This window comes from Primulina tabacum, chromosome 14 (genome assembly GCF_025594145.1).
Source record: "Primulina tabacum isolate GXHZ01 chromosome 14, ASM2559414v2, whole genome shotgun sequence".
Classification (NCBI taxonomy): domain Eukaryota; kingdom Viridiplantae; phylum Streptophyta; class Magnoliopsida; order Lamiales; family Gesneriaceae; genus Primulina; species Primulina tabacum.
Window position 1 is genome coordinate 32,568,320 of NC_134563.1, and position 27,961 is coordinate 32,596,280.

Below are 27,961 nucleotides of genomic sequence, written 5' to 3' on the forward strand. Positions count from 1 at the left end.
TTTCTATAAATGTTCTTCAAGAATCTAAATTTTCTGGAACAATTGGGATCATGATAATATTACACATCCCGCACATGATGGTTTCCAGGTAAGAAAGAGTTGTTCTGTAAAAATTTGGGGATTTTTAGACAATGTTTGATATTTTTCCTTGAGTTTTCTTCTATTTTTTATTATTTCCTAACTACACGATTTTCTTCAAAATTCCTCGCAAGACACAAATTTCAAAGGATTTTGTGTGATAAAATACATCATAAAAAGTCTTTTTACAGACAGAATAAGATGAGATGAGTCAATATCCATAACCAAGTGTTGCTCTATCACGATGACACATTTTTGCTATTAAATTTAATTATTAATATTTATTTTATATTAATTAATATATAATATTTAAACAATCCATGAATTTTTACATGTGCTTATTTTATTTTTTAATTTAATATATATTTTTATGTATTTAATATAATATAAAATAATTTAATTATCTAGATTAATTTTTAGATTATTTATAATAAGTTTCTAGAATAAATTTTCTTATATTATAAACTTGAACCTATGTTTAAAAATTTTAATCTTTAATTCATTTCCTAATTTTGATTTTATTATGGTTATTATTAACCTAAATAGTTTTACTTTAATCTTATTTTCAAATACATTTTTTTTAATAAAAAAATTAATATAAATGACCCGTAGATGCCATAGTGGCGAGTTTGAATTTGTAGCCGGAGGAGTTAGGGGACAGGTGTCATCACTTCAGTCCACTCCATTTACCTTTACTCTTTCAGTAAAATTAGAACAAATATCTAAAGTAAGATTCTTTTTGTAGCAACCAAGCTTCGTGACTTGTTCCCTTTACCCTCTCTTCCCCTCTGAGATTATCAGATTCGTGCCGATTGCCATGAACCTCGTTCTCCTTCTTCGCCGTTGCTCCACGTTTCTACTCATTATTTCAGGTACTCATTTTCCTATCACCACTTTTTTTGACTAATCCATTCAATATTTTAAGCTTGTATCACAAATTTGAAATCAAATCTATGATATTTATTGCAATGTCGCAGTATCAGTAGCAACCTTCTCGATACCAGCTTCGGTATGTATTGGAATAAACTACGGGCAGATAGCCAACAATTTACCTCACCCGGAGGACGTGAAGCCTCTCCTCAAATCCATCGGCGCCTCCAGAGTCAAGCTCTACGACGCTGACCCACGCGTCCTCAAAGCATTTGCCAACTCGGGCCTCGAGTTCATAGTCGGCCTCGGCAACGAGTACTTGGCCAAGGTTAGGGACCCCAAGCAAGCCCTATCCTGGGTCAAGACCAACGTCCAATCCTACTTACCCTCCACCAAAATCACCTCCATTGTTGTCGGAAATGAAATCCTCACCTTGAACGACTCCGTTCTCTCCTCTAATCTCCTCCCCGCCATGGAAAGCATCCACGGGGCTCTGGTTTCCCTCGACCTCGACAAGCAAGTTATGGTTACTACAGCTCACAATTTGGGCGTCTTGGATGTTTCTTATCCTCCCTCATCCGGGTCGTTTCGCCGAGATCTTACTCAAAAGCTCTCCGCCATTTTGGATTTTCACTGCAAAGTGGGCACCCCGTTTTTAATCAATGCCTATCCTTACTTTGCCTACAAGGCCAATCCCAAGCAAGTTTCGTTAGATTTCGTACTGTTCGAAGCACGTCCCGGTACAAATTTAGTGGATCCGGTTTCTGGCCTGCATTACGACAACATGTTTCACGCGCAGATTGACGCTGCATATTCAGCCATTGAAAAGCTCGGTTACAAAAACGTGTGCTTGCAGATCTCGGAAACAGGGTGGCCGTCCAAGGGGGATGCAGATGAGGCCGGGGCCACGCCGGAAAACGCTGGCAAGTATAACGGGAACTTGCTGAAATTGATCGCTGAGAAGAAAGGGACTCCGATGCGGCCCAATTTGAATTTGAATGTTCATTTATTCGCGTTGTTTAATGAGAATTTGAAGCCAGGCCCGACTTCGGAACGGAATTTCGGGCTCTTCAAGCCCGATGGGGCTCCAGTGTATAATCTGGGATTCAATGTGACGGGGTTGCAGAGTACTAACAGCTCCGGGCAAGCGACACCCTCTTCTTCTTCGCCGCCGTGGAGTGGGACCACGTCCTCCGGCTATTTGTCCATTTCCGCTAATCAAGCTGTGAGTTTATTCTACTAATTCACACTAATTACCATTACTTTATTGAAAGATTCGTTCATTCAATATTTTTAAACTACATTCAACAGAAACGTAGTTTATTTTCCTTGTAACTCATCCTGTATCAACTACCCTGTCCCAAATTTGAGCCAATTAAAAACAAAAGGATCGTATGTTTTTTTAATAATCAAAGCATGGACCATGGTTTTCTTTGAAAACATGGTTTTAAATATGCATATCTGGGTTACCTTTCTCTCTCTTTTCTTCTCTCTTTCTTGGGGGGAGAGTAACTTTTGCTACTTCTGTGCTACTCTTTCTCTCCACTTTTTTTTTTCCCATTTTTTTTTTCTGGAAAATGCTTTTGCAATTGGATTCTGGAAAGATGATTGATTTTTAAATCATGTCTTGTTGAATGATCAAATGAAATGTTGGTGTGATTTGCAGGGGAAGCTTTGTTCAAGATGTTCATTGCTATTAGAGTGGTTGATGGTTTCTGCTGCCATGGCTTTCACCCATTTGTAACTCAGACACCCGACCTTCCTTTATCAAAGTTGGGACAAGGTATTTCTTTAAAATCAAATCCCTTGTATAAAATGGTGGTTGGATCAAATTTTCCGACAATATATATTTCTCTTGTGAAATTATTCTTATATAAAATTATCTGGTTGTGCAGAATAAATTAAATTAAAACAATTTTTATAATGTTGATTTACTTGATCTCGACAGAATATGACTCTTTTTTAATGCGATACATCGATCCATATTGATATATGACCCAAATGCTAGTTTATCTCCTAATAGAAATCATATAAGATACTCGTTTAGCACGCGCGCGCACACATATATATGTATGTATTGTTTTTATGTAGTGACAACCTTTTGTATGACAAGCTAACGTGACATGCCATATAAATATCACCGTAAGTTTATGTGTTCACCGTATCAAAACTATAATGTATCTCTGATATCATTCAGAAAAGACAAAAAGATTTTAGGATAATAAATAATGTCTAGAATTTCTCTTAGATTCGAACTCATAGCTGATGGTAGAATTAGAATAGAGATTTTTTGTTTCCTACTCACGCGAGCCCATATTCTTGTTTTGAGGATTTACAGGACTGGAATAGGGATATATATGTTAAATGTTTCCATTATCAGAAACAGAATTTCCGAAAAATTGGTTGATAGACGGTATTAAGATAAAAATATTATTTCCTTTCTGTCTGAAACCTTGGCACAAATCGAAACTACGGTACTCTCGTAACAAGTTACCGAAAACAAAATGTCACAGTGAATGTGTTTACCATGTCAAAACTATAACGATCTCCGACCCATCACATGATATGCAGGGGTTGATGATTGTTATGGATCAAAAAAATCCTGGTGGAACAAACATGACAATGATGAACGCAGCTTTCGGAATATCGAAGGCATTGATTTCCCCAACCTATTTTTTACTAGTTTGTCCTGTCTTTTGGTACTAGTCGTCATTTGTTAAATTAGGAACCAATGGGTCATTTGTGGTGGTTTATTGTTCATGACCAGTGCTATTTATATATTTTTTTTAATGCTTTTATCTATGATTCTAGGTGGAAATTGAGGCATAAAACTTTTCAATAGCAATGAGAATGGAAAATAGGCGATTAAATTATTTTATGATATTGATGTAGCCAATGGAAAACACTACCTAAATTAGTAAGATTCAACAAATGTCCACAAATGTTGGGACAGTATTATTTAGATATGCAGTTCTCTCTTTGATGAACTCAAAGGAAAATATAAATGGTTATCACTTGTGTCACGGTCTAAGCGTTGTGTTGAGAACAAAAACTTGTATGAGACGATCTTACGAGTCGTATTTTGTGAGATGAGTCTTTTATTTGAGTCATTCATGAAAAATTATTATTTTTTATGCTAAGAGTATTATTTTATATTGCAAATATCGGTAGGGTTGACCCATCTCACATATGAAGATTCGTAAGATCGTTTCACAAGATACAAACTCTACATTGAGACCCTCAAATGTCACCCGCCCCAAGAAAATAAAATAGCTTTCCAGAATAAAGAACGAGAACACCAAAATGGATATAATTTTCCTATTTACAGATTTTTTTGAAAACAATAAATATATGGGCTTTCAATGGACTCAAGAGCTTTAACTGCGATTTTATATTACTTAAGATATTATATAAGAAACAAATTTATGAACGTTTCATGGATGTTTCTACCTATTTTTTTCTTTTAGTTTTCATTCCAAGTGATTGTGAAATCTCAAAATATCAACAAAAATAAGGCACTTTGATCTTAAAGTTCGTTTGAATTCCCAAAAAGATACGAACACAAAATGATGCTAAATTATGACATTTTTGTAATTATGTAGCAACATTTTAATTTTTTTTATCTTTTAATAATTACGAAACCGTAAATTTTCGACGTTAGTTCTTGCTTAAAAAAAATGATAAATAAAATTTTTATGCGAAAAATATAAAGATTAATGGGTGGAGAATATTTACATGGTTTAAACTTGTGTAAGACGGTCTCATAGATCCTATTTTGTGAGACAGATCTCTAATTTAGGTCATCCATGAAAAATTATTATTTTTTATGCTAAGAATATTATTTTTTATTGTGAATATCGGTAAGATTGAACTGTCTTACAGATAAAAATTCGTGAGACCGTCTCACAAAAGAACTACTCAAAACATATACAGTGTGGGGACAAGAACAATCGGGATTCGAAGAAAAATGGTAGCATCATCTTCTAGGAACTGCTAAAAAAGATGAATTGTTGGCATGGTTTCGAGGGTCGGGCTGCTTTACATTTTATTTTTCACATTCAGTAATCGCTTCCACTTCACTCTTTGCACAAAAGGGATCATCCAATATCATAATCGAATTTTCGAAAGTTGGGCATTATTTTTTATCGTTTAATATGGAAAATATAATATCGTATATAGAAAAATAATTATTATATATACAGGAAAGCAATGATGTTGGCTTCACTTGGGACAATACGTGAAGGACATATGCATAATGTGATGGATGATGATGGAATCTAAACCAAAAAGCAAAAAGTTGCCAGGGCTCCAATCCTTGACCGGACATTTAATGCCCAAGTCATCTTCGTCTCATTCAACTGTCACATAAATTTATTTGTAAGATATTTGAAATTGTCTTACAAATAAATTTTATGACATTAAATTTATAAAAATATTATTTTTATGTATGAATCATGTCATCTCACTCACGGATCAAAATACGTGAAATCATATCACAAAAACTTACATTTGAACTATTTAATGTAGTTTTAAATTTAAAACCGATCAAATTTTGAACCAAATTAAAAAACACATTTCCTCTTATATATATCTGATTCTGATTCTGATCTTGGACTACCCATGGATAGGTTCCCTAATCCACTATCTTGGTATTCTTACGCTGCTCAAGCTAGGCTGAGAGCTCGGGTTTGTATGAACAAATATTGATCTAATCGACTTTCTGAGTTGATGTACGTCTGAGGATGGTTTGAGCAAGATACTATTTCTTTACTCAAGCCGGCTTTCACCTAGTCTTATCTCGGATTTTCGGGACCAGCTTTGGGCTCCTGGTCTTTCTTACTCCGTCCGAGTCCAAGAATGATCAAGACCCGAGCCCTCTCCTGAGAACTAATTCTTTGAATAGTATTTCAATTCTACGTCAGAGCCAAACTTGAGAACAAAATATTATATGTGAAGAAATAATTATAAATTATTTGCTTTGATATGATTCTGGCATAACTAGAAAATGGCCTGGTATTGAACCACTAGAGTAACATGTTTTCATGCACATACTTAAAATTTTCATTAACAAAAATCATCTATGTAACATTTTATATAACATTGTTACACGTGAAATTTTCAATGTTGTGACAAATTTTATAATGCAATTTGAAAATTTATTCAAATTTGATATACGTAACAACTAATTATTAATATGACAAATAATATTACATGAAATATTACAAAAGATTTACTTTGTTTTAATCAGTGTTAGCATCTTAATAACCTTTATATATATGGCAAAAATTTATGTGATACGGTCTCACATATCGTATTTTGTGAGTCGTGTTTTTTATTTGGGTCATCCATGAAAAAATATTACTTTTTTTTTTGCTAAGAGTACTACTTTTTATTGTGAATATAGATAGGATTGACCGATCTAACAGATAAAGATTCGTGAGACCGTCTCACAAGATACACACTATATATATATATACACACACACATGTCCATCAATTAATGAAAACAAACATTTTATTTTTGTTTTTATATGTTAATAACTACTTTAACTTTCATCATCATCAAAGAACTTAAAGCCACAATGCTTCCATCACTTTATCTCCTTTTGCACTTTATTTGAATCACCCACCAAAAACACATACAATAAATACCACCCAAATACATGTCATATACGAACAATTCAGCTAATATATATATGGGGAATTGCTTGATCGGAGGGATGGGAGACGGCGAAAAGTCTGCCGTTATCAAAGTTACGACGTTAAACGGTGGCATAATGGAATTCCACGCCCCTGTAACGGCGGAATCCATCACAGACGAGTTTCCCGGTCACGGAATATTCCCGAGCCACGACCTCTTCTGGAAGCCGTTACCCCACAGCCAACTCCTCACCGCCGGAGAGTCCTACCACTTGCTTCCGCTGCTGGACAACATCGTTACAAGCGGCGGTACTGTATCAAAAGCGGCGAGGTTGGGGCACGTGAGATCTAACAGCGCCCCGGATCAACCCGGTGCGGCCGCGGCGCCCTACAGGATGTCGTTTCACAGCCCAGTTGGGCTCACGAAGAAGTCAGCCGTATCAAGGGCGGCGGCGCGTGGGTTCTGGAAAGTGAAGCTGGTTATCAGCCCGGAGCAGTTGATGGAGATATTATCGGAGGAGGAGAAGACGGAGGAGCTCATTGAGAGCGTACGAACTGTGGGGAAGTGTGGGAGCTGCGTGTACGGATCTGACGAGTGGAGCTTTTGTAGCAGTAGAAATGCGGCTTCTAATTCTAACAAAGATGCATCCTTATTATTAGACTTTTAGAAATTTGGCAATCCAACGTTGGACTTCTTGGTTTAATTTACTCGCACTCTCTCTCAATTTACATATATTGTGTCATATTTGTTTTTTTTTTTTGTCTAATCTTTCCATTTTTGGCAATGCAATAGACCCAAATTATATTATAATCGAAATTACATAATATTGCATTTAAGATTGAACATTTATCCATATATATGAGATTCAATTATATATTAAAAAGTATGTATATATATGCGTGTTAAAATTAAGACTTGAATTTAATTCTACCGCCCCAAGGGAGATGGTTGTTCATATATAGTTTTGATATATTGTACAATCACCGTGCACAATTAAGTGAACACTGATGATGTGACATTCATATATTGGACGTATATATAGTTTTGATATGTTGTCAATTTATGTGTCCACCAATGAGGTGTTATTAATCCATTGGATGTGATAAAATATTTCTAAATTAATGAGTGATATTTCTTGATAAAAAAAAAACCATATTTATGTTTGTACAAGGCTTTCAAAAGTTGAAAGAAGAACGGTTAAAAAACAGAAATTACATTTATGTATATACACATTAAAGTTCAATAATCCAAAATCTTATGTTGAAAGAAAAGCGGTTAAAAAACAGAAATTACACTTATGTATATACTACGAAGGGTCCGAATCCCATTTGAAGATTGGCAGGAACAAATCCCATTTGGATGGAAACCAAAAACAAACTACAGTGCTGATAATTCTTGTGAAAAGAAAGCCAAGACTCCAACAAATGGAGCATTGATATAAGTGGCAGGCTCAGATTGTTGATAATTATTTCTATCATTCCAAAAATTATCTCGATTGTCTGGACCACCTATGATGGCTCCTACGAGAACGTTCGGATTAGGAGAAGAAGAGTACAGGTATTGGAATCCATCGCCACATCCGATGTGAGCTGAGTGATCATGCACAGATGGTAAGGAAGAACCTCTGTGATGTATACGTAACGGGTATCTCTGCCCGAATCCAACCATATAGGACATTTTGGACGGATTTTCGCCTAATATGTAATCGACTTGCTTCTTGGCTAAGGCCACAAGGTTTTCAGAGGTGATGGTAGAAATCCCACAAGTTATTACTCCTCCATTTGAGTTGAGATATTTGGCATACGTTAGAATGAGGAAGCTTGATGTGGTTACATATTGGAGATTGCTTTCACTTCCCTTGTAGAAAAGTCCCCCTGAAGTCATTACTTTGTTTAGACATTATCGAACCAATTGTCCGAAAGATAATAATGTTTTTATGAATCGAATGACTTACGAAATTAGATTTTCTATTTAGAGGGTGCCATAAACTTGCATTTCTTTTTCGCTTTTCGTTATTTGTCTCCAAAATTATTATTTATTTATTTTTGCTATTATGGGAAGGTAACCTGGAGTATACTGTGCCTGAAAATTGGGTGATCCAGGGATCAGAGAACATATGTAATTGTCTGAATGCACTTTGTACAGTTGAAATTCTTGAACATTCAATTCTAAGAAGGCCTGGAAATATAACAGAAAAGGAAAACAAAGTAAGTTCTTCTTAACCTTCAGCTGAAATTTTCTGAAATTAAGAAACAAGAAATGTGACCTTGGATAGTAAAACTTTGGTTCCAGCTCGCTTGTCATCCCAACTGAAGGAATAATCGTCTTCATCGGCCCCAAGTGTGACACCGTTTGACTGAATGTAAGCCAAATACGAGGCATTTTCCGAAGCTCTATGAATCCATGATGCTCCCCACAAAAGCTCATCCTGAGTCCGAATCATGAAAATGAGCTTGGGAATATACGATTTTCTGAAACTAATAAAGTAAATGGCGCAAATATGCCTCACATGATATCCTGAATAGGAGCAGTAAAACGGACAGACAACGGAACCAAGAGAGTCACTGTAAGCACCTTTGTACCTATCAGCAAAATCGAACAACTGCATATATATATGTGTGTGTGTGTGTGATTCAGAAGATATATATATGTGATTCAGAAGAAGTTCCGTGATGATTTTGAGCAAGCGATGAAGAATACAATGATAATAATTAACGGCCTCACCTTCATTGCTGTGTTGAGTAGTTTCTTGGAATAAGGAGGATCTGAATCTTTGAACACGATCGAGGCAGCTGCCAGTGCTGCAGCTGTCTCGGCTGCTACGTCGGACCCAGGATTCTGAGGCGAAACCTTGTACACATTGCGTGGTGTGTCCATGTCCTCGGGTCTTTCCCAGCAACGGTGATCCATGTTAGGGTCTCCCACCTGCGTCATTCAGATAATGCTGCATTATATCACGTTGTTATGGCGTGCCTCATATTGCTACCTGTCATAAACTCAAACGAGTGTTTGCTATCATGTCTAGACATATTTTCTAACAATGGAGAATTGCGGTAGTTCTAGAATACTTTAAATTACGCGAATAAGCGTTGCCTTACTCAGGCCCAGGGATACTAGCTATCCACTTGACACTGATTAGAGGTCGAGTTTGTCGTGTTTAGAAGTTGATATTGTTTTATGCTCACTTGAACGTATAAGGTGGCTGGAGTGGCTGTGGCTGCTTTTAAGAGATAATCCGTTCCCCAACGAAGGGCCTCCTCGGCGTTTTCTAGTTGATTTTGCATAGAGTAACCAAATTCAATGACACTCCATGCTAGTAGTGTCGTTGTAAAAGCCATTGGCAATCCGAATTTGACGTTGTCCCCTGCATCATAGTATCCTCCTACGAGATCAACCTGAAATTTAAGTTTCCCTATATTAAATAGATGAAATGCTATTTAAGCCATCTATGTCCCAACATAAGTTACATGGTTGGTAGAGCCATCAGATAGCCCTGAATCACCCCTCCATGCGAGACGTTGATTCGAGGTTAATCTCCCTGATCTCTGGCCCTCAAAGAAGAGGATCGATTTCTCGAGGGCTTCCGAATAATCTTGGGAAGTGAAGGCAGAACAAGATAGAATAAGCAAGTATAGAGAGAAGCAAAGAACATGCATGATAACATTTATTGTTGAGGAACAAGATGACATTTTCTTGAAAAGCTTGTGAGTCTAATCATTTAGTGATAACTCGCGTATATTTATAGGAGTGTGCGGTTAAAGAAATCGTTAGCAGTTGTGTCATGTGTGAGATAAAATAAAGAAAATCACATTTTGAGTCACGGGATCAGCTGCGATAAACCAGACATCATGTTGCGTTCGGAGGAAACAAAGTTTTGATCGCAATGTCCCAAACGGTGAAAAGAACAAAATCTCTTAAGATAATCTCAAAATCACACACACACACACACATATATATATATCAGCCGCCGAAGTACTGAAGATCTTAGTTATAGTTTAACCTAGTATCTAACCCGTGCGATGCACGGGATGATATTATTAAAAATTAGTGAAAAATGAATTGATATTTAAATTAAAAAAATAATATAATTATAAAAAATAAAAATAAAAACTATTTTTTCGCTAATTTTAAAAAATTTTCTTAAATACAACGCATGTTGATTAATTTTTTTGGCTAATAATCACTATCATATATTAAAAAATTTAGATTGTGTTAGCCTAAGGCAATGACACGATGCTTATTGTGTTTAGTGTATTGATGTCGACCACCAACCTTAATATATATTTAATTCTTTAATTTTCGAGAAGCTATATATTATTATTTTTTAACACGTAATAAAAAAATATTTTTAAATCACATTCAATAAAATTAATGAGAAATAATTTTTAAAAATTCAGTAATTTCGTCTAAATCCACATTCACAAACAATTTTGTGACATGACACGTGTTTGACACATTTGAATGATAACAATAATTGTTCATCAATATTTTTATCCAAATGGGTTGTAATTTTATCTACAAAATCTCTTCATAATATACACTACACCCTATTATTCCGAAAGAAAAATGAAATATATGATTATAAGTAAATTATGTATTTATTTTATTAATATTTACTATGTGTATTTCAAAACAATGTCAATAACTTTTATAAGGTGTCTTCTAATAAGATGCGTACTTTCTTTAGAATTGGTTTAATCATTTCATTACGGGACATTTTATACTATTATGTATCCGTAAAATTTGTAATATATAAGAAAATTATCACATTAGTAATACGTAATAATTAAAATTTTGTACAAATAGAAAAATAATATTTTTTACTTCTCGATAATGAAAGACATATCAAACTTAATATATCGTTGTTCCCGTTGTTTCCATATGTAGGTAGTTAATAACAACGAACAAATCTAAATTTAAACGAACATTACATCTTGGAAGGATTCAACTCATTGATGGTGCTGAAAAGAGAAGTCATTTCAGAATTCAATTTTGGAGTATATAAATTTAGTAAGATAAATAGAATAAAATTGGTTTCTAATATAATATGCAGTATTGTATTATTTATAATTTAAAATTTAAATAAGACATCCCAATGAACAAAAATTATACATTGGATTTTTTGACAGAATTATATCATACATTAACTCTTTCAAATTATGGAAATCTCGAATTGCATGCATTGGGTGTCAAACAGTTCTGATTATTGATGGTAATATACATGCTTATTGAGAGTAATTTAATGTCAATTTGAAACTCTTTTGAATCTATCTATTTTAATTTTTTTGTGTTCTCTTATTTGAATTTTTAAGAAGACAAGATATACAATATACATATGATTTTGGAAAAAACTACAATGCATTAATTATTTCAAATTAAGGTAATTTTGAAATAATATGCATTTGGGATAAAAAAAAATTTATGATTATTAAATGGTAATTTAATATCCATTGGAAAACCTTGTTATAGTGATAACTTTTAACACTCAACCAATTTTATTTTTAGAAAAATTAGATAAACTAATTAAATATTATATTTCTTTTTTAGTAAGTAATTTGGGCAGGAAATTATTAAAATATCAAAATGTATTTTTGAATGATTTACCTAATGAGTGATACTGAACATTGTAATCATTTGCATTTTAAATTTATTTGTACAATTTTTAATTAAATTGATAGATATAATCAATGCAAAAAATTTAATGTAGTTTACGTTTTCAATAGAGTTTAGTTTCAAGTTGAATAAAAAAATAAAAAACATATAATACATAAATTATATTTGAATTAATATCAAAATTAATTAAATTCAAATTTGAACTAAATGAATTGATATAATCAATGCAAATAATATTTGAAGTGATCGTTTATTGCAGTACACATATGTCCATAGTCATGATATATCTTTCCTTTTTAGAAATGACATTTTGGCGAAAAATTACTATTTTTGGCAAAAACTCTGCTTTTATATATACTAGTATTTAACCCGTGCGATGCATGGGATGATATTATTAAAAATTAATTGTTATAAAAATATAATAGATATTTAAATTGTAAAAAATAATATAATTATAAAAAAATAAAAATAAGAAACTATTTTTTCGCTAATTTTAAAAAAATTTCTTAAATATAAATGTATGTCGATTAATTGTGTTACCCTAAGGCAATGACATAGTTCTTTTTATCGTGTTAAAAATATTAATGTCAATCACCAACTTAAATACATATTTAATTCTTTAATTTCTGAGAAACTATATATATTATTATTTTTTAACATGTGATAAATAAATATTTTAAATCAAATTTAATAAAACTAATAAGAAATACTTTTTTCAAATCATATCACAAATTAAATTGATTGATATAATCAATGCAAAAGTTATAATGTAGTTTATGTTTTTAATAGAGTTTAGTTTCATTTTGAATAAAAAATAATAAAAGACATATAATACATAAATTATATTTGAATTAATATAAAAATGAATTAAATTCAAATTTGAATTAAATGAATTGATATAATCAATGCAAACAATAAATAAAATTATCATTTATTGCAGTACACATATTTAAATATTCATGATATATCTTTTTTTTTTAGAAATGACATTTTTGCGGAAAATTACTATTTTTGGCAAAAACTCTTCTTATATATATATATATATATATGAGAATAGTTATAATTATTTTTAATAGATATAATAAATTTAATTTCGAAATTAAAGAAAAATAATATAAATATAGAAATATATTAAGTATTGAAGAATTTGTATAGGAGTAGAGATTGTGAGGAGAAAACGAGGGAGAGTGGAAGTGATGAAAGTGATAGGTTTGTTTTTAATATAGCATAAGTCTTCAACGTATACGTATTGTGTGAGCAGATATTTACATTTATAAACTATTATTTTTTTAATAATATATAATTAATTTAATTTGAATGAATGAAAAAAAAATGTAAAATATAAAAACATTAATAACTAGTTTAAGCATTAAAATAGTTTTTATTTTTTGGGTGGTTGACTGAATCAAAGAGAGAAGAAAAGGGTTGAACAAATTTTTTTTATAGAATAAAAATGGTAGTTTTCACAAAATATTAAAATATTTAATATAGAAGGTTAAAATTTAATGTAATGTACATGTCACATATTTTAATATAATATTGACTAGTATAAATATGTGAACCGTGCACGAGATGCCTTTTTAAATTTGATGTAACGACTAATTTCTTTTACAGAAAAAACTCATAACATGTTTGTGTGACAGATTTTTGACCCGACTTGACTCATAAAAATTATTATTATTTATTCAAAAATATTATTTTCATTATAAATATAGATCGGAGCTACCATCCGTGAGACTATATAACGAATATAAAAATATATGACTGTCTCACAAAAAGATATATTCTTGTTTTGAAATCCTACTCGCCACTTCTCGGATTTTCAGTGCCTAGTTGAACTTTTAAAAATAATTTGTCATAAATATGAGCGGATAAATTATACCTTTGTTCCTTTTTTCAAAATAAAAACAATTTTCGACATAACTCTAGTAATTCCCAGATTAATGATTTTTTGTTTGAGTCATGATTGTTTGAGTTGGGAGCTGCATCCAAAAAGTAGTGAAATTAAATCAGCATACTTATGGGGCGTTCGTTGCTTGGGTTTGTGTGACAATTCATGAGTTTGAAATTGACTCTATGGTTCGACGAGTCTATGCTGAAGCTAAGCTTCAGCTCCAACATTTCACTAGCTAGACTCGAGTCGATTCATTTCATTTACACCCGGTCGATAATTATGTAGACTTGTTGTGCGCCTTGGATTTAAAGATTTCAATGGTCATCATTGCTTCTTGAGGAAGAAAAATAAGAAGTGGCATCAAACTGGTGAACTTAAAGCAGCCGTAATCAATCGCAACATTCAGGGAGAAGATATAGAGACTTACGTGATTTCAGTGTAAAATTAAATGGTTTTGGTTGAATTTGGGTGAGGTGATGGGAGTAATTAAAGGGTGGAGGCGTGCTATTATCGTTGTCACCTGCACAAAAACAGAAGCATAACGTGCGAGTGAGACCGAAAGTTGGAACGGTGTTTTGGCGTTTGTGAGTTGTGATGTCGCATCGCAGTCACGGGAACTAAAAGCTCTATATTTCACGTGTGCTCACATTAATGCCCCCATTCCCAACTGCAGCATATATAATTTCATGCTACTTTAACGAGGTTTTCTCCATAAACAATGGGCCATAAAACTTGACGCATATTTATTAAAGTTCTAAAACGAACATAACATACTGTGCGAAGCTTTGAAACTAAAATTTCATGCACAAAATCTTAGGTTGCATAGAAATAACTAGTTGAAACATTATAAGAGAGGAAACTGAAATTCACTAATTCAAAGATATCTCAGGAAATATATGACAAATTCCTACTATCCAAACACCCATTAGTATCCCGTGAATGCACATAAAAAGATGGGAAGCTGGAAGCATATGCCAGCAGTACAGCAGCCATTTTGGTGTGCTTTTTTTATTCGATTTCATACAGCCCCAACAAAAGACCGTCATAGGATTCTTTCATGCACATAGGATTCTTTCATGCCCTCTGGACCCGTTGAATTTGATCATGAATTTAGCAAGAATTTAAGTGATGGAAAACGAAAAGAAAAACGGAAAAAGGCCATGAAAATGGAGCTCTGTGAAGAGAGAAGCTATTTAAGAACTGTGGCACACAGGTTGACTGTTTACTGGAGAGTTCATAGAGCGAAAATAATCAATGTTCAGCACATATTAGTCTATGTTACAGCGAGGGTGTTTCTCCTCCTATTCCAATATCATCAGATTACGTGAGTCTCTGACATTTTTTTAGAAATTGACATATATGTTGATGTTTTAAGACTAACATTTGACCATATCATAAGGAGAGAAATACTAATAATCCGTTCAGCACATATTTCCAATAAAATCTTACATTTCAGCTTGCAGCATCAACATTTATTACACGTTTTGGGATATGAAATAAAACTATTAAAAGTCATTTGAAAATATTACCTAGATCTTACATGGATACGTGGCCGAAACGTAAATAAGATAGCTAAGAAGCAGGAAGCCTTGCTATTTTTGTGCAACGGGGTGCAGCATGGACTTCTACTCAGCAGCTTCGACACGATTTGGTGCCTCAACTTCTTTTAACTTCTCCAAAGATGACAGACGTCCATCCAGAGATTTATAAAGGCCATTCATCTACAAAAAAAAAAGGAATAGCCAATCATACATTAAACTTTTCAGCTCAGAGTTTCTCATAGCACCGGATTTCTTATGAACTTTGAACTCACAAATTCACAATCAAGAAAAATATTACCTACCCTCAGAATCATGAAAAATTGAGCAGAATTATCTACCTATAAGGTCGTATAAAGTTGTCACCAACCATCTTGTACTGAAACATGTAGGGTATAATTGGTTTTGTTTCCATTGTTTTCGGGTGTTTATTTTGTGAAATAAGTATATTGAAAATATATTGGGAAATTTAATGTATTTTTCATTTTAACGATATTTACCATACTGATTAAATTATATAGACTTTTGTGTGGTAATTATTTTTTAATAGTATGTGGGTATTTCAAGATTTTAAATATATGGCATTGTTTTACGATAAAACATAGCAATATGGCCCTTAAAAAATATATAGCAATATGGCATTTTTGGAGAAATATGAAAATTAAATTTAAAATTAATCATCAATGGGAGATGTAAAACTAAACTCTGAAAATGAAAGGAAAATAAGATAAAACGAAAGCAAACATTGCCTTCATATTTGACAACTAAAATGATGCAAGATCATGGATGTCTACTCTTCTTTGCTTCAGGCCACTAGTGAGAATTCACAAATCAAATGGCTGGATGAGTAATCTAAAAATAAATCCTTCTTGCTAAAATTAAAATCCCACCCGATTTAACATCACCAACAGACAGAATGTCTGCTTCTTGTCTTATTACCAGTCCTCTACCAAAAGCATCACTCCAAAAGCATCACTTTTATGTCCTTGTTAACCTTGCTAAATTTTTCATTGCATTATATTGATTGGGAATGTACCTTTCCATTTATTTTCTTTTTAAATCCCTCGATGTTTCAGTTACTTTGACAGTAGAAGCCAATTTGTTCCTACACACTACATGGTTTGGACAAAGTCTATGAAACCTTCTTGTGGTCAAATTATCCCCCACTTAATATGAAATTTGGGTATGAGATGGACACTGTATGATAGAGTTACATGTAATTTACCAAATGGTCATAAGGTGTGACAATTTTGATGTGCGTATAAGAGAGTTACATGTAATTTACCTAATGGTCATAAAGGTGTGAATTTTGATTGCACATCGCAACAGACCTCTGCTTCATGGACAAAAACAGAATATGTGCCCCATCAATGCCTTTGTAATTCAAGTTCCCAGATTCTTTACTGACCCACTTGTAATGCTACAACTTTCATAAATTCTTGTTCCAGACTAGGATTTTTTGACTTTTGGCAAAGCAACAAGTTGTTACTGTTGGTTGCCATGGTCTAGAATTTAATACTCGGCCAAAGTGGTTTACTAGCATTGATAAACTCCAAATCTTACTTGTCTTGCATTAGTTTATATTCATTGGTCTAGGAAATTTTTTGAGCACGTAGTCTTGGTACCCGCAGTTGATTGATAGCGCTTCATGATATACTCATGTTGGAAGATGGTGTTACTTTTGCTTTTTGACAACAGTTTCATTATTTCCACCATGTTTCTTGATTAAATTTTTTATCATATGCCAGAGTCAAACCAACATATTTTCATTGTAATCTCAAACAGCGGCAGATCTTAAAGCCAAAACAACTATCTTAGCCAACACTTGAGCAGTCAACGACCGTCCTTGCAATCCAATTATAACTGTGAGATTACTTCTACGTCACTATCTTTTAACCAAACTTTTGCAATTGTTACATGATAATCGAAACAAAATCCCTGGTCTGTTAAAGATCTATGTACCTATAATATCTAAAGCAGGCCTAATTTCATGTCCAAAATTTCATCCTTCCCCCCAATACTTGTAAAAAGAACGCCCAATTTATTTCCTGTATTAGGGAGATATTAATTTGCAGGGGGTGACTTCAGGATGAAATTTGATACCGGGAAAGATACAGAACTAGCCCACATAACATACAAGACAAGATGCACAATTGTATAATTAAAAAGACAGATTGTGTTTAAAACTGAAAATGAAATATAAATGTTTCAAAAAATAAAGGATGCATTTCGTGATAGCCCTAAAGGTAAGTGACTGAAAATGATATTTTGCATGATAAGAGTTGATTATGTGGTTAAAGAAATGCAACAGGAACAAAGATATTGAACAATTGAGCATTCTTCATACAAGCCTACCTATGGATGTTAACCCTTCATCCACAAAATTCTGCCACAGCAAATGTAATGCAATCCAAAATTAGCCGTACATAAATTTCACCACTTCTAAAGCCGAGCATATTTACAGCTCGACTTATTATATTCTAGAACTGAATTAATTCTTCAAGTCTAGTGAATCCAGTTTCTACTAACCAAGGCAATTAAACCCAGTTTATTAGGAAAGGAACACCACAAATGAAACAAAAAATAAAAATAAAAAGACGAAGAAAAAAGACATCGATTTCATTTTAACCTACAATAAAAAATATTACATGTTAAAGGTTTCATGTATCTTTCAATCAAGAATCTAATTTATGAAAATACAAAATTTACCAACAATAACGAATCCATGGACCTCTCGTAAAATTTAAGCATTTAAAATATCGGTCATAACAAGGTACCTGTTCAGAAATGGCGTGGTGAGCTATCTTATAATCCTTGTGCAATAAATAGAGACCCGCGGCAGATGAGACGGCGGCGCCGGTGAAGAACGACGCAAGCCTCACTCGCAGCACATAACCCATGATCTCTCGAATTTCAATTTCAAGGTACCGAATCGTCGAACCGATTTGTGTATATATATATATTTCAAGAAAAATTGAAATAAATGGTATTTTCACTCTCTTTTATAAACACGCACGCGCCAATTTACTTTAAAAAATATAACTATCAATTATGTAATTCAATTTTTTAAATTATATAAAACTCGAGCGTTTTCTAACATAGACAAGTATTGTATTTTAATTTTTCTTAATTATAATGTTTTTTTTTGCAATCCATGACAATCAAATACATAATTTTTTTTTACAAATTGTATGCTCAAACGTTACATTTTACTAAATATTATTTTGCAACTCAAAATATTAAAATTATATACCAATTCAAATATCATATTTTGACTTACTCTAATAAAATCCAGAGTAAGTCTCTTGTGAGACAGTCTCACGAATATTTATCTGTGAGACGGGTCAATCTTACCGATGTTTATAATAAAAGTAATATTTTTTCATTGATGACCCAAATAAAAGATATGTATCACAAAATAATACCCGTGAGATCGTCTCACATAAGTTTTTGCTTAAAATCAATGATATTTTAAGAAAAAACATAAAGAGGGAAAAAATCAAAGAAAATAAATCTTAATATATTCTATGTAATGTCCGAGATTTTATATCATGTTAATATGAGATTCTTGATTATGAATTGATATAATTATATACGGGCTATTACGAGACCAGATTGGCCAAAACATATGAAGGGTGCAATTTTGAGACAGAATTATTGGCGCCCGAGCGGTATAAAATAACCACCCGAGCGCCAATGTGCAACGGGAGCATGCTTCGGGCAGAAGATGTGGCGTCCGGGCGGTAGGTTGTGACCGCCTTAGCGCCAATGTGTAATCCGAAGGAGCTAGGACAGAGAATGCCGCGCTCGAGCGGTAGTTTAGCACCGCCCGAGCGCCGACCGAAATTCATGAAAAATAGACACGTATCATTAACCGAGCAACTTGCTATATTCTTCAAAAACCAGCAGAAGAAATCGAGAAAAGATTTCTGTGAAAGAGTGAAAAATCCTTACGCCTTTATACTTCAATCCGTCCGTCCGAATTGTAATCTGACTGCAGTACTGCAATCCTATCAACGTAGGCTACAACTTGACTTAAGTTTTGCTACGTTTTGACATGCTTTGAAATTATGTCATTGTCAGAATTGAATAGGATTCATATATGATGTTCTTGACATGTTAGACATCATAGAATCGAAGTCAGATTGAGAAACAGACTGATTATGGAATTGTTATGATTTTCTGATTATATTGATTTGAAATCGGACAGATTTAGATTATGAATGAGTTACAGACTATATCGGATATGAGTTATGATTTGTAATTGATGTCTGTTGATATGGTAGTGACGGGGATACTGAAATTGTTCCGTTATACCGTGATTTGAATTGAATCCAGATTAATCAGATTCAGTGTTGAATGGAGAATAGAACATTGATATTATGATTCTCAATATATCGTTTCAGATTTACAGAGACAGTCTTGAGTTTAGAACTGATATTGCTTCAGACCGGACTACAAACGGAAGGTATAATTCAATGTGGTATTGGGAGATCGACTTGAGTCGGTTTAGACTTGAGTTTCCCTAAATCACATACTTTATTTTATTGCATTGATTTGATTGATATACTTGTTCTCTTGAATTATAGATAGCAGGGTATTAGACGAGTAATATTGTGACAGAAGTGCCTGATAGTGGTGGGATCGCCACGGGCACATTGCACGATGTCACTAGATGGTGTAGAAATCTTGGGACAGATGTGCCTGATAGTGGCGGGACCGCCACGGGCACATTGCACGATGTCACAAGATAGGATATTGGCGATAGAGCCACAGTCCATGACGGTTAGGTCAGGACACTGAATGTTTGGTTATATCGACATGGATAGAACTGGAGTCTTTTCTATTACTGTTGGTCGATATAGGAATACCACATCTGAAAACCGGGATCCCTAGACTAGGATTGAGTCTAGTCTGAGTCGTGGAGTCACGAGCATTGTCGACAGTTTGATATTGATTATGTTTCAGCTTTTGATATATATTGCTGTTATCTATCCATGCTTCTATGTTTATCATATGATTGCATGTTTCGTTGATTTATACTGGAATTATATTCTCACCGGAATTATCCGGCTGTTGTCTTGTTTGTATGTGTACATGACAACAGGTGGGACAGAATCAGGGTTCAGGAGATGAGGATAGATCGTGATAGAGTGGAGACTTCGGACTTTGATGTATACAGAGTTTTGACACTTGATATTTAGATGTTGAACCTTAGTTTTACTGATTTGTAGACGGTACAGGACTTGTACTTTATTTTATACTGAGTTGTATACTAGTTTGATTTCACTACATTCCGCATTAAAAAGAAAAAATTTTATGACCCTAATTACTTAATTAGTAAATTGATCCTGATGACGATTAAGAATTGATTAGCGTCCGGGTCCCCACATTCTACATGCCAATAATCAGTAAAAAGAAAAGTATAATATAAACGTGAAAAACTTAAAATTAAATTTTAATTAATTTGTATTGATGAGTTGAATTTTATTGAGAAAATACATGAATTATAAATTATTTAATTAAAATTTAGCATAACATTTCTAGATCTCTAAACACTTTATTTATAATAATTTTTACCCTTGTGTTTCTAAAAATAAACATATAAACTAACTAAAGTCTCTGCATTCATGTATTTTGAATGAAATATAGAATATAATTTAAGAACAAATTACCATTAAAACTATAATTTGCTGTCTATATATGAGTTGGAAACAAAAGAAAACATGAATATAATTTTAAGAGTAGGTCTCTTGTAAGACGGTTTCACGAATATTTATCTGTGAGACGGGTCAACCCTATCGATATTCACAATAAAAAGTAATACTCTTAGCATAAAAAAGTAATATTTTTTCATGGATGACCAAAAAAGATATCTGTATCACAAAATATGATCCGTGAGACCGTCTCATACAAATTTTTGCCTAATTTTAATTTTCTCTCTTTTATTAGGCTAATTAAGATTCCAACTAATGATTTCACACACATTCTCTCAGTATTTATCTTCTTAATTGTTACTATTTTCTTCTGGTCATGAAAGGTAAGGATATTGTCTCTTTAAAATTGAACTAAAAAGAAAATTAGATAAATATCTTGTGTATTTTCTAATGATATCGTTCATTGATTTATGTTTAGGTTTCTATATCTTTTAAAAGTTTACGGTACTTTATTTCTCTCTCAAAAACTACGTTGTTACATAACAAATATATCACGAACATAAAATTTTATAAAGCATAATACCTCTCATACGATTGAGTAACTGATTAAGCTTGCCTTAGAATATAAAGTTTTTTGTTTCCTACTCTTTCAGGCAAATATTCTTTTTTTATATATATTTTTATTATACGAGCAAAAAATATTATAAATACATGGAATGCTGCAACAAAACCAGGCCACTAGTATATCTGTATAGATGAATCACCATTTAAGGTGAGATTCTGCGGTCCTGCATGTGCTAAAGACGGGTCGGTGTTTGAAATATAGGCAGCTTAACAGAGAGGAGGCAGTTCGATCGCTTAAATAATTAAATGCAAGAGGGTGTGTTGGCCTTGTACCTTTGAATTTCTTGGAACTCAATTATTATGGTTTGGTTATACACAAATCTCCTAACATTGTCGCAACCAACTCAATTCCTTAATTTCAAGTAACGCTCCACGATTGTTTTTATATATGAATTTCATTAATATATATAACTTCATATGTGAACATGACGGCCGGTTTCAATGTTCGAAAGCTATAGAACCTTAACGAACTTGTTGGAGATGTTTAATAGCTAATATTTCCATGTGAGAAACAGTACTCGGAATTTCTAGATCATTATCAGCTTCAATGTTGATGTAAATTTATGTTACTTCAAAGACATTGATACAAAATTTAAGCTTATCCGGATTGTGATCATGAACTAAAAGCATATTGTATAGTTTTGAGTACTATGCACGGTCTCGGTGATAATCTTCGCATCATTCGATGTTTTGAGTTATTACACTATATTAAAATTGAGACTTTGACTCAACTCAACCTCAAAAGTGTCCGTTGGAAGTAAGAGCCTCTTTTGGGCCGGTTCGTCCTTGTTAACCGTTAGTTAAAGTGAAAACTTTGACTCATCTTGTTTGACTTATAACAGAAGTAGTTGCAGCATTTTACAATCATTTAATGATAGCTTCTAGGTGACGGATATAATTTAATAAAACGAATAAAACTGTTATGTTCTTCTGATAAAAATTGTATAAAAATCAATCTTTACAAACACAATGATATACAAATATATATATTTGTGAACAGAAGCAATGCATAGAAAATGGAGGGGTGAATTCTCGTAGCTTGTTTGTTGTTACTAATTTCAACTACCACCAACCCTTCTCCCCTTCCCAGCAAACTGATTTTAATGTGATAATGAATTCATTTACTTATATCTTACCTAAGTTTACGCGTCTGAAAAGACCTTCGCTGGGTTGCATTTTCCTAGCTCTCCCTCGATAAAATTTGGAGAAAAAGATTTTTCCAACACTTTTCCACAAATAAGAGAAGCTAGCTATCGTGCAAAATCTAGAGTTGGTTTAGTATCCCAACTGTCTTGACGAAAATAGGCTGGGAGACCCCCTTTTTTCTTTCTTAATCTTCCTCTCAAACTAAACTAGTGAGAGCATGGATCAGTCCTTAGTTTATGAATTACAGCCCAATGAGAACCTTTACCAGAATTCCTTCGTAATTTGTAAATCTTGTCTCCTCTTGTAAATATTTTTGCTATCAAGTCCTCAGTGGTTCTTGTTCTAAGTGATCTTTAGTAGGTGGTGAAAGAATGGGAACTAAGGACAAAATCAAATCATTTTTTACATTGTCAGGCAGATTCTTGAATGAAATCTTTAGTTTTCTAGTGTTCACTCTGCTAGACCTCTTAGATTTCGTGCTTTGTTACGTGTACAAAATGGCTGATTTTTTCATGGAAGCAGAATTCAAGCCATGTTATTGCTGGTCAGCAAAAGAAGCAATCACATCTTACAATGGGAAGATCTTAGTATCCGAGCAAAGGGAATCGAGAACACTTCATTTAACTTGGAACAAACTGCAACTCGAAGAAATTTCCGACACCCTCTACACACGCCCCTCCTTGATGTCCGACATATCAAAGTCTAGTATCATACATTCCTCAAAGAAGCTCAACACACGAGCCGGAGCCGTACGATCTACGTACACGGTAAATTCGACCAGTGTTCGAATGCTGCAAGAGAGGGTTACTGGTCCGAAGCAGACATTCCCTATTCCAAGGTGGTCTGATTGCGATTGCAAGACTTGCACTTCTTGGATGACTTCTTGTAAAAACACACTTTATGTCAAAGTTGATGAACCCAAAGGTACGTACGTAATACCCTTAAAACTCATCTTTTGAGAAAACGAATTTTAATGTTTTAAACCTTTTTCGTCTGCATATACATATAATTAAAAGTCTTTGACTTTTGTTGCCCTTGGTCGAAAACCCAGACAATGTGCAAGAAAATGTGTTGTTCATTCATGGATTCATATCATCGTCAGCGTTTTGGACCGAAACATTGTACCCTAACTTCTCAAAGAATGCAAAATCAAAGTATAGACTACTTGCAGTGGATCTGCTTGGTTTCGGGAGAAGCCCGAAACCAGATGATTCTTTGTACACTCTAAGGGAACATCTGGAGATGATCGAGAGCTCTGTTCTTGAACCTTACAATGTAAAATCTTTCCACATTGTGGCACATTCTTTGGGCTGCATTTTAGCTCTTGCACTTGCTGTCAAGCATCCGGCCTCTGTCAAGTCATTAACTTTACTTGCTCCGGTAAGCCCAAATTTTTGTTCATTTCATTTTATTTGTAATTACCCATTGTAATTTGAACGTAAAAGTTTCAAATTAATTCTTCCACCATGGGCAGATAGCTTATTTATTCCTAGTGGTTGTGGATCAAGTACTTCGATACTACAAACAGATTTAAAAAAAAAACAAAAACAAAAACATAAGTCTGAGATTATGGCTGAATTTGTTTCAGCTTTTCTATTCCTGAAAAGTTTCTTTGAAAAATTAAATTTGTTTCAGCTATTTTTTACCTCTTTATAATCTGGTGAGCTAGATTTTTCGAAATTTTAGAATACTATCATATCATAAAATATATGATAGATGATCATGTATTGTGTTAGTTATCACACGTCGATTGGATAAAATACGTTAGAGTTGTATATATGAATTTGAACAATTATTCATTTAAACCAGTGACGTAGCATGCCATAAAATAGGGCTCCCACTGATTCCATCATTGATTGCTCGTTATAATTTCATTAAATGGCATCCATCCTTTTCCTGTTGATATTTAAGTTTGCAAATTAATTGGTTGGGAAAATATTATGGCAGCCATATTTTCCAGCACCAAAGGGCGAGCAGCCTGCACAGTACACCATGAGGAAGGTGGCCCCACGGCGCGTGTGGCCACTCATATCTTTCGGAGCGTCGGTTGCTTGCTGGTACGAACACCTCAGCCGCACCGTCTGTATACTTCTGGCCAGGAACCACCGTCTCTGGGATTTCCTTACCAAATTGATCACCAGGAATAGGTGTGTATCGTTCGTTAACTCTCCTACGCGCACATTTTTAGCGTGACATGCACCGGAAATCAAATAGAATGTTCCTTCGCTAAATTACAACAAACTTAAATTGATATATAGGCCGGTTAAATTCATAGATTATGGAGAAATTAAAAAAAAATTAGAAGTATGTAGTTTTAGAAAAAAAAAAAGTTGAAAAGTTTGAAAATCGAAAGTGAATAGTGTTTGTTAAATAATTTATTCTAATAATAACATTTTACTCACTTTTGTAAAAGTAGAATCAACATCCCGTCAGTCTGTAGATATCAATAAAATTAAACAGAAGCTAAGATATAATCTAAGTTTAAAAACACACTTTTTTTAAGCCAAAAGCCAATTATATTAACTTGGTAGAGATTGCAAATACTCCTTAAATATTTATAGAGTATATCTCTTGTGAGACGGTCTCACGAATCTTTATCTGTGAGACGGGTCAACCATACCGATATTCACAATAAAAAATAATACTCTTAGCATAAAAAGTAATACTATTTTTTTATGGATGACCCAAATAAGATATTTGTTTCACAAAATACGATCCGTGAGACCGTCTCACAAAAATTTTTGTCATATTTATATCCCTTAATTTTCTGAGGGTAATTTTCACTGTAAAAAAAAAAAATATTTAAAGACTCCAAAGATAATAAATGTATCACATGCCGATGTTACCCATCGTTTTCTAATTTTATGAAAAGATTTGAATTCTTGCAGCGCTATAGATGTAGAATAGTTTTATAAATTTAATTTGTACGTGCGAATTTCATCCTATTAATTCAATGGGGGCAAGGGCTATTTATGAAACGTAGCTAAGGACCATTAATTTCTTTGAATTATGCATAATTAATGCCAAAATTTATATGACGTCACATTTCGCATCATTAAATTAAATCAATCTCCATGTTTACTCGTACATTACCTGTATCTATGAATATTTTAGAGACTTAGTAATTATTTTTATGATAATATATGCTTAAATATTTAAAAATAGTAACGTGGCACCTAATTGCCAAACATTTTAAAGAAAAATTTATGTATTTTGGAATTTGATAGTAATGGCGTAAATGATTCTTATTATTGTTTATCACCGAATTTATGACAGGTGGGAGCAAGTATAACCTCTGCTATACTTGGAAATTTTATTTGATTTGAAACATAAAAGAAGGTGATTTGATGGTATCTAAGAAACGATCTCTTATATTTTTATTTATGAAACGTAATAATTGTAATATAAAAAACAATATTTTTTCACTGTTGGTACTAGTTATAGATTTGTTTTACAAATATAAGGATAAATATTACAATATCCTTAACCTCAGCTTCTGTGTTCTATGCATGACTACAATCATATATATATATATATATATATATATATACATATACTTTGTCTGACAATTGATGTGTGGATCCAGGACTAGAACATACTTGATCGAGGGATTCTTCTGTCACACACACACCGCGGCGTGGCATACGCTACACAACATAATCTGTGGTGCCGCCGCGAAGATGGAAGGATACTTGGACGAGGTCAAAAATACACTCAAATGCGACATCACCATATATCATGGCGAAGACGACGAGTTGATCCCAGTCGAATGTAGTTACAATGTCAAATCCAGAATCCCACGATCCCACGTTAAAATTATCGAAAACAAGGATCATATTACGATAGTTGTCGGGAGGCAGAAGACTTTTGCGAGGGAGCTCGAAGAAATATGGAAGAATGCGAGTGGTTAATTAATATTATACATATATATGTAGTTGTGCATGGTACGTACGTACATTTTTAACAAATACGATCCTACGGGGCATTCTATTCATCCTGTTAAAATTACAAAAGATTTTGAAATTAATTTCTCGATTTACTGCGTTTTTATTTTTATTTAATTTTTACCATCGTTTTGACTGATCTGTAATTCTGTATAATACTGCCAACCTGCTAGCGTCGATGAAATTTTAAATTCCCAGAAATAATTTTTCATCGCGTAAATTAAATGCACTGCATTTTTATGTCAGGAGCTCACTCAATGAATGTTCATTTAATAAATCACGCAGATTTTTACGACTTTTGGGTTGTTGTCTGTTGAACATGCAGTGGCCACGATCAAATTTCAGGTTGGCATGTAATAAATTCAGAGGTAAAACTTATGCACTAATCGAACGATCACGGACGGCTTATTTTTTATTTCAAATTTCACTTAACATTAAAATTATTATGTTATTCATATATTAATTTATTATATTTTATTATTATCGAGTCATGTCTCAAGTTCAATTCAAAGTTGAGTAAGTTTTTTATGAGACGGTCTCACGAATCTTTATCAGTAAGCATGGACGGAGCTTATTCAGGCCCAGTGTGGGCTTGCTTGGTTATATGCTCGATAATATTATATATTTCTTTAGAGGAAAAAATTTGCAAGTATAAATTATGTGGATTGATATTTAATATTTTAGTATTATGTAGTGTGTTCCATTTGTTCCTAATTCGCGTCTCTAATACTTTTATGTTGGTTGTTATTTAATACCGTGGCGATATATATTGATTATGATTTATATGTTGATAGCTTTGTAATTGTTTCAACCTTTGAGAGAAGTTAGTTACAAGCTTTTGACATTGACATTAATTTTACCGGTTGCAACGACGACAGTAGAGAGCGTGTTTTCTGCCATGAGAATTGTGAAAGACAGGTTACGCGATCGAATGAGTGATGATTGGATGAATGATAG

At 33.3% G+C, this 27,961-nt stretch overlaps 5 protein-coding genes across 5 annotated transcripts; 3 read left to right on the forward strand and 2 right to left on the reverse strand.

Moving 5' to 3' along the window:
- The first annotated feature begins 801 nt into the window (after positions 1 to 801).
- Positions 802 to 3,826, forward strand: LOC142525314 (glucan endo-1,3-beta-glucosidase 11-like). The gene is made up of 4 exons (XM_075629571.1): positions 802 to 950; positions 1,056 to 2,173; positions 2,615 to 2,731; positions 3,520 to 3,826. Exons 1-3 carry the CDS (start codon positions 896 to 898, stop codon positions 2,690 to 2,692), a joined length of 1,251 nt encoding a protein of 416 aa, XP_075485686.1. The 5' UTR covers positions 802 to 895; the 3' UTR covers positions 2,693 to 2,731; positions 3,520 to 3,826.
- A 2,711-nt stretch (positions 3,827 to 6,537) lies between these two features.
- Positions 6,538 to 7,380, forward strand: LOC142524781 (uncharacterized). Its single transcript, XM_075628878.1, has one exon. It carries the CDS (start codon positions 6,611 to 6,613, stop codon positions 7,253 to 7,255), a length of 645 nt encoding a protein of 214 aa, XP_075484993.1. The 5' UTR covers positions 6,538 to 6,610; the 3' UTR covers positions 7,256 to 7,380.
- Positions 7,381 to 7,892: 512 nt separating this feature from the next.
- Positions 7,893 to 10,283, reverse strand: LOC142524598 (endoglucanase 1-like). The gene is made up of 7 exons (XM_075628632.1): positions 10,056 to 10,283; positions 9,774 to 9,983; positions 9,313 to 9,513; positions 9,098 to 9,190; positions 8,855 to 9,016; positions 8,655 to 8,766; positions 7,893 to 8,462 (listed from the first exon to the last, which is right to left on the reverse strand). The coding sequence occupies exons 1-7, from the start codon at positions 10,275 to 10,277 to the stop codon at positions 7,966 to 7,968; spliced, it is 1,497 nt and encodes a 498-aa protein (XP_075484747.1). The 5' UTR covers positions 10,278 to 10,283; the 3' UTR covers positions 7,893 to 7,965.
- Positions 10,284 to 15,524: 5,241 nt separating this feature from the next.
- Positions 15,525 to 18,639, reverse strand: LOC142525524 (uncharacterized). The gene is made up of 2 exons (XM_075629837.1): positions 18,411 to 18,639; positions 15,525 to 15,816 (listed from the first exon to the last, which is right to left on the reverse strand). Exons 1-2 carry the CDS (start codon positions 18,531 to 18,533, stop codon positions 15,721 to 15,723), a joined length of 219 nt encoding a protein of 72 aa, XP_075485952.1. The 5' UTR covers positions 18,534 to 18,639; the 3' UTR covers positions 15,525 to 15,720.
- A 4,328-nt stretch (positions 18,640 to 22,967) lies between these two features.
- LOC142524572 (putative lysophospholipase BODYGUARD 3) lies at positions 22,968 to 27,079 on the forward strand. Its single transcript, XM_075628613.1, has 4 exons — positions 22,968 to 23,984; positions 24,112 to 24,440; positions 25,008 to 25,207; positions 26,647 to 27,079. The coding sequence occupies exons 1-4, from the start codon at positions 23,432 to 23,434 to the stop codon at positions 26,969 to 26,971; spliced, it is 1,407 nt and encodes a 468-aa protein (XP_075484728.1). The 5' UTR covers positions 22,968 to 23,431; the 3' UTR covers positions 26,972 to 27,079.
- Positions 27,080 to 27,961: the final 882 nt, after the last annotated feature.